Below are 6,055 nucleotides of genomic sequence, written 5' to 3' on the forward strand. Positions count from 1 at the left end.
CACTAAACAGACTGCAGCTTCTAATCCGCATACGAGATAAAAGAATACTAATCACACCAGGGACAATAAACAAGGTTCTGGTGCAATTTTGCTGCATTTTGCCACAATGTGCCGGCACCTTTAAATTTCATGTTCCATCTGCGCTGGCACGATTCCACTGTATGAGTCAGTGTCATGCTGGAAATGCTTATGCGGTGTCTTCTGGGCTCCTGCTACTAAAGACACTCACACCCCTGTAGTGGCCCAATCTGGAATCTATCTCACCTTTCTCTACCTGTTGTTTCTGCCCACCATGTCTGCCCACCATGACTGATATTTACTGCAAACATATCAGAGATTCTCCTCCTGTTTTTCCTTGTCTAGTTTTGGTTCAAAGGGACAGCAGAGATGATAGAATGCTGAGAAAAATTTCAGCATCCAGAATACACCTACAGAATTCTCCAGTTAAATTTACACTTTTGCGATAAGACAGGTGTGGTGGCTTTGTGAGAAATGCAAGGGTGTAACGCAGTGCTGACAGGCTGGAGATCAGGTGCATGTCAGGAAGGGGCGGAGTAGACGTTTATTATGGACGGAGTTGTCTTAGGTTTGTGGTTGCTATGCTATGCACTGTTTAAAGCATGATCTCAAAACCTGCCAACTTGTTCTGAATGGAAGTCATTAAGGCATCTTACATGGGTAAAATAACGTTGATTAATATATGATATATTTTTAAGAATCTATTTACACACTGTACATTGATGATAAGGGTCTATAAACTGACCACTGTCATAAATCAGCCTGTGCTTTACGTTCCAAACACAGGCTGCAAACGGATCAGGTCACTCGCTTACTTTGTCAGCAGCCACTTGTACCCAGAGAGGCTGATAATAAATAAAGCAGACAGGCAGCTTGATCCTCCTTCTCTGCACTATGAACATTTATAACCCCACCAAATGATCCAGTCCTACACTGCCGGGTTCAAAGGCCTACTTGGATTACAGCCCTGTACTATTACAACACTCAAGTCAGAGGGGAGACTCAAGAAGGAAGGCTTTTCTTTGGTACGTTTATTGAGTCTAAATCAGTCCGTATACACATTTTACAGCAGGTATTAAAAAGGATGGTTGGGTGAATGTAGATTTCACTGACTTTAGATTTATATTAGTTCTAGTATAAATTAATTTGTTCAGTCTGAAATCAGTAACCTAATCAGTAGGAAAATGTTGTAATTTAACATTAAGGTAAAGATAAATTACTTTAGTTTAGTTTAGTTAGTAATTCCCCTTTAAATGTATATATAATGTTTATATATATATAAAATAATAATAATAATAATAATAATAATAACATTTTTGTGAGATGGCTATGGCTACTGTTTTCCAAAAATCTTCATGAACTTTTTGTAAATATATATATATATATACACATAAATACTCTTCATATATTTGTTGCCAAGCAAAAGGGAAACACTATTGAGTTTTGTTGAGTTACATAGTGTTGACCCTTTTGCTTGGCTACAAATACATGAAGAGTATTTATGTGTGTGTGTGTGTGTGTGTGTGTATATATATATATATATATATATTTATTTTTTTTTTTTTACAAAAAATTCTTAATATTTTGTGAGGTGGCTACTGTTTTCCACACCTCTTCGTGTGTTTGTTACATTTCTACACAAAGGCAAAGATTTTATTTTATATGATTAGAAATATTAGTCTCCAGTAATTCCCCTTTAAGTGTGCAGTAGACGTGGCCAAGCTGAAGGGAAACACATAACATTAACATTACAGTACATACAACATATCATTCATACAGTAAAAAATCAAACTGAAAGGGAAAAAAGCTGCACAGATATCGCATTAACTTGTATGATTTCTCAGGGGCCAGGTTGTTTTTAACGAATAAAAATAATGCCTCCTATAGGTTCCGTACTTCTCTGGCATACTAATTAGTGCGGTAGTATGCGGGTTGGGACGTAACCATGGTTTCCCCTATCAAAACAAGGCGTGGCCACGATGACGTCAGAAAGCCAGCAGCCAATAGCTAAGAGTCTTTCTCGCCCCCACCCACCCAGACAAAACACTCAAGGGCACAAGCAGGTTTAATATCTGCTGCAAAAATACGAATTATTTTAGATATGTATTTATTTTTAATGTCATATTTTCTTTTAAAAACACAATTACCACCGACTGCATGCTGCTGAAATAAACATTTATGTTACATTAAGCTATAAGAAACGGTTTACTTGCGTGAATATGGCAGAATATGACAAGACATTTTAGCTTTTTTCATAGTGAAAAAAAAGCCATAGCTACTCACTGTATTGAGGTTTCCTGTGTAGGCACAGAAACAATGTTAATACATAACTAGGGACAACTGCTCTAATGTACTTGTCGCTGATTGGTCAGATAACAATATGGGTCCTCCATGGCGATTTTCTTTCTTTCTTTTTTTTGACACGCCTCTCAACAGCCAATGAGCGCTTCAGGCACGACAGTGACGTAGCCTAAAACTGCCCAATCGCTGGTGTCTTCGGGGGCGTGGTCTTGTGGTCCTGCGTATCCGCCCACCTCAGGGCCAGAGCGGAGGATTTGCTATAAAGCGACTCTGTGGCTGGTTTAAAGGGCAGAGTTGTAAAAACTCCCGGGCAGTCGGGGAGTCAGGGTGCTTGAAGCAAACTGGCCCATCAGAGAACGAAAAAGCGAGGAAAAACAAAAAAAAACATCAAACAACAAACGCAGTAACTGTACGCTGTAACTGGAATAATCATTTGTTTCTACAGAGATTAGGTCGAGCTCATTGCGGAAGCCAGTGAAGTAACTACATCCGGAATCTACAGCTGAAGCCTGCTCGTGCATGTGAGTACCAGCTCTGTGTTACTGCCAACATCTCTGAAAATAGCGTCTGATTTATTCCAGGATCTTTCTGTGGTCTGGATAAATCCTCTAAAAACAAGCAATCCGTCGAGTGCTCTTCCTAGACACCAGTTCGTTTAGCTGATGTGTGTGAGATGTGTGAGATATATGGTGTGAGATGTGTGGTGTGAGATATGTGGTGTGTGGTGTGAGATGTGTGAGATGTGTAGTGTGAGATACTCAGGTTAGCTGCACTGCTGGGAGAAACAGATGATCTCACAGCTAGGTTAGATGATGATCGAGCTGCCTAGTTCTGTGCTAGTTTTTCCCCTTTCCTCCCTGAACGCTTTTAACCACAGTGCTGAAAAAAAAAAAAAAAAAAAAAAAAAAATCAATGTTTAGCTTGGAGGCTCATCGATTATTCAGCCCCAGTGTTTGCATGATGGTGTTGTCGATGGTGAAGTTGATGATCCAGTCTGTGGAAGTGTTTGACTTGGCTACAGCTTCATGAACAACAACAAACAAACAAACCGATTAGAAGGGCAGCAAGGAAAGAGGAGCAAAAAAAAAAAAAAAAGGTCAAAATACCCAGAATAGCAGAATGATGTTGTTCTAGCTGAGATCATTTTAGAAAGGAAGGAAGCACAGCTAGAGCAGGTTGTGGAGAGAACCCGTGCTGATCAGCTGTAGTGGTGATCATGGCTGTGTGATTTGCACAAATCCATAAATGCTGTTTCCATTAGAAGAAACGAGTACTGTACTAATTTGGTAAACCCTGGTGTGTTGGAGCTACACCCCATTCACTTCGCCATATTATTGGCTGCTCTGTGGAGGAAACCCGAGCTGTAAAGCTATTGCGCAATGTCATCTCCAAGTGTCGCATCGTTAAGAAATGCCCTATATATCACTGAAGGAGTGGTTTGTTTTAACAGTGTTGTGTGGTGAATGCCTGTAACATAACATTTCTTGTCACTGGGACACGGTAAGCGATTGTTTTATAAAGCTGAAGGAATGTAAAAATGCTTCTCTCAGACCCTGCGTATTAGTCTTCAGGACCTAATCCTCTTGGCAATCCGTGTAAACATGATGAACCTTTTTTGTATTAGATGCTTAAGTTGAGTTTAAAACACTACCGGATTGAAAGCTGAACATCTTGCCTCTTTTTTCCCTTCCTAAGGATAGAGAAGACTTCCCTGTGGACTGAGAAATCTGTTACCAGCAGCCAGCGTCCTGTTTGCCCAAACTGATCACTTACTGCCTAGGAGGTTTTTGCAACGCTCGGCTTGAGCAGCTCTCGAAGGCACACGCACTTGCAACTGTGAAGCAGCTATGCAGCTTGAAATCCAAGTAGCACTCAACTTCATCATATCCTATCTGTACAACAAACTCCCTCGTCGTCGGGTGAACATCTTCGGCGAGGAGCTCGAACGGCAGTTGAAAAAGAAATATGAAGGTCACTGGTACCCTGACAAGCCATACAAAGGGTCTGGGTTCAGGTGCATACACGTCGGGGAGAAGGTTGACACGGTAGTGGAAGAAGCAGCCAAAGAGAGCGGGATCGACATCGAAGACGTCCGGAACAACTTGCCTCAGGACCTCAGTGTGTGGATCGACCCGTTTGAGGTCTCCTACCAGATCGGGGAGAAGGGACCCATCAAGGTGCTTTACGTGGACGATAACGGCGAGAATGGGTCAGAGTTGGACAAGGAGATCAGGAACAGTTTTAACCCCGATGCTCAGGTCTTCATGCCAATCAGCGATCCTGTGGGTGTCTCCTCTGAGTCTAGCTCCCCGTCGCCACCGTTTGGCCAGTCTGCTTCTGTCAGCCCCTCGTTCATGCCACGCTCCACTCAACCTTTAACTTTCACCACAGCCACTTTCGCCGCCACCAAGTTCGGCTCCACCAAAATGAAGAACAGCAGCCGCGGTGGTAGCAAGGTGGCACGCACATCTCCCACCAACCTGGGCCTGAATGTGACCAGCCTACTGAAGCATAAAGCCATTTCCAATTCCATGCATTCTCTCTATGGTCTTGGTCTTGGAGGGCAGCCGCAGCCGAAGGCCTCTGCGCTCTCTCCTAATGCCAAGGAGTTCGTTTTCCCTAACCTCCAGAGCCAGGGCAGCTCCACCACGATGTTCAACAACGAGAATCCGCTCAGCCTCAGCCCTCTGCAGTACAACAATGCCTTCGATGTGTTTGCAGCCTACGGGAGCCTCAACGACAAGTCTCTCATGGATGGTCTAAACTTCAGCCTAAGCAACATGCAGTATTCTAACCAGCAATTCCAGCCAGTCATGGCTAACTAATGAATCCAGAATTTATTTATGAATTATTGTTGGCAAAATGAAGGAGATAAAATGACGCACACTAACAAAGGACATAAAAAGAACTGTGGAAGTGGAAGCAAAAAAAAAAAAAAATCCTATTAGTCACAGAAAAGAGCATGTGCCCAAGGGTGTTGTCTTTCTGTGCCCCCTTGAGTTTGTTTCTACTAAAAGCTTGTTGTATGTGTCCAAGCTTGGTTACTTTCACATCATTTTCAGTTTTCCTATTTTTGCCAACAAAGCACAAAATTTTTTACTGTTTTAAAAAATGTTCTAAAATATATATTAAAAAAAAAATAGCTTCAAGTTCTGGCCTCCTACAGTATTTTCAAGTTGGTTAAGACTTGGCTGATTTTTAAGAAATTGGCACTAATGAATATATATCTGGGGTTACTTGGTCTTTTTTTCTAATTGTATAATTTAATTGAGTACAGAGTTTGTAAAGTATCAGAGTATATATATTGTTTCTATGACACGGTATTGCATTTATATCTTTTTACTACTCCAGTGATCTGTGATGGCTGCAGCAGCTTTATGTTATATATTTTTGTTTTTTTTTTTTTAAATAAAATTATTGAGGAAATCCACCTTTAAAATAGATCAAAAATTCTAAAGATTGTGTACAGGCTATACTTTAGTGTTGGAAATTCAGTGTAGGAATATTTGCTTTTTTTGAAACACAAGAGTTGTATTTTCTGTTAAGAGTTGAGAAGATTTTTGCTATATTAAGGACAATGTAATCATATATATTAATTTTGTACCTACATTGTGCAATACTTGATAAAATACGGTATAACAAAGTATTTTGAGTCAGTGTCTTACACGTGAAGAGGGACTGAAATAGTTTATATTAAGTTTGTATTAAAATGCTTAAAAATATATGCTTGTCTTTA

At 40.6% G+C, this 6,055-nt stretch overlaps 1 protein-coding gene across 1 annotated transcript; it reads left to right on the plus strand.

Annotated features, from left to right (window-relative positions):
- The first annotated feature begins 2,564 nt into the window (after window positions 1-2,564).
- Window positions 2,565-5,723, plus strand: tob1b (transducer of ERBB2, 1b). The gene is made up of 2 exons (XM_026915351.3): window positions 2,565-2,840; window positions 4,015-5,723. Exon 2 carries the CDS (start codon window positions 4,167-4,169, stop codon window positions 5,142-5,144), a length of 978 nt encoding a protein of 325 aa, XP_026771152.3. The 5' UTR covers window positions 2,565-2,840; window positions 4,015-4,166; the 3' UTR covers window positions 5,145-5,723.
- Window positions 5,724-6,055: the final 332 nt, after the last annotated feature.

Source organism: Pangasianodon hypophthalmus, chromosome 12 (genome assembly GCF_027358585.1).
Source record: "Pangasianodon hypophthalmus isolate fPanHyp1 chromosome 12, fPanHyp1.pri, whole genome shotgun sequence".
Taxonomy (NCBI): domain Eukaryota; kingdom Metazoa; phylum Chordata; class Actinopteri; order Siluriformes; family Pangasiidae; genus Pangasianodon; species Pangasianodon hypophthalmus.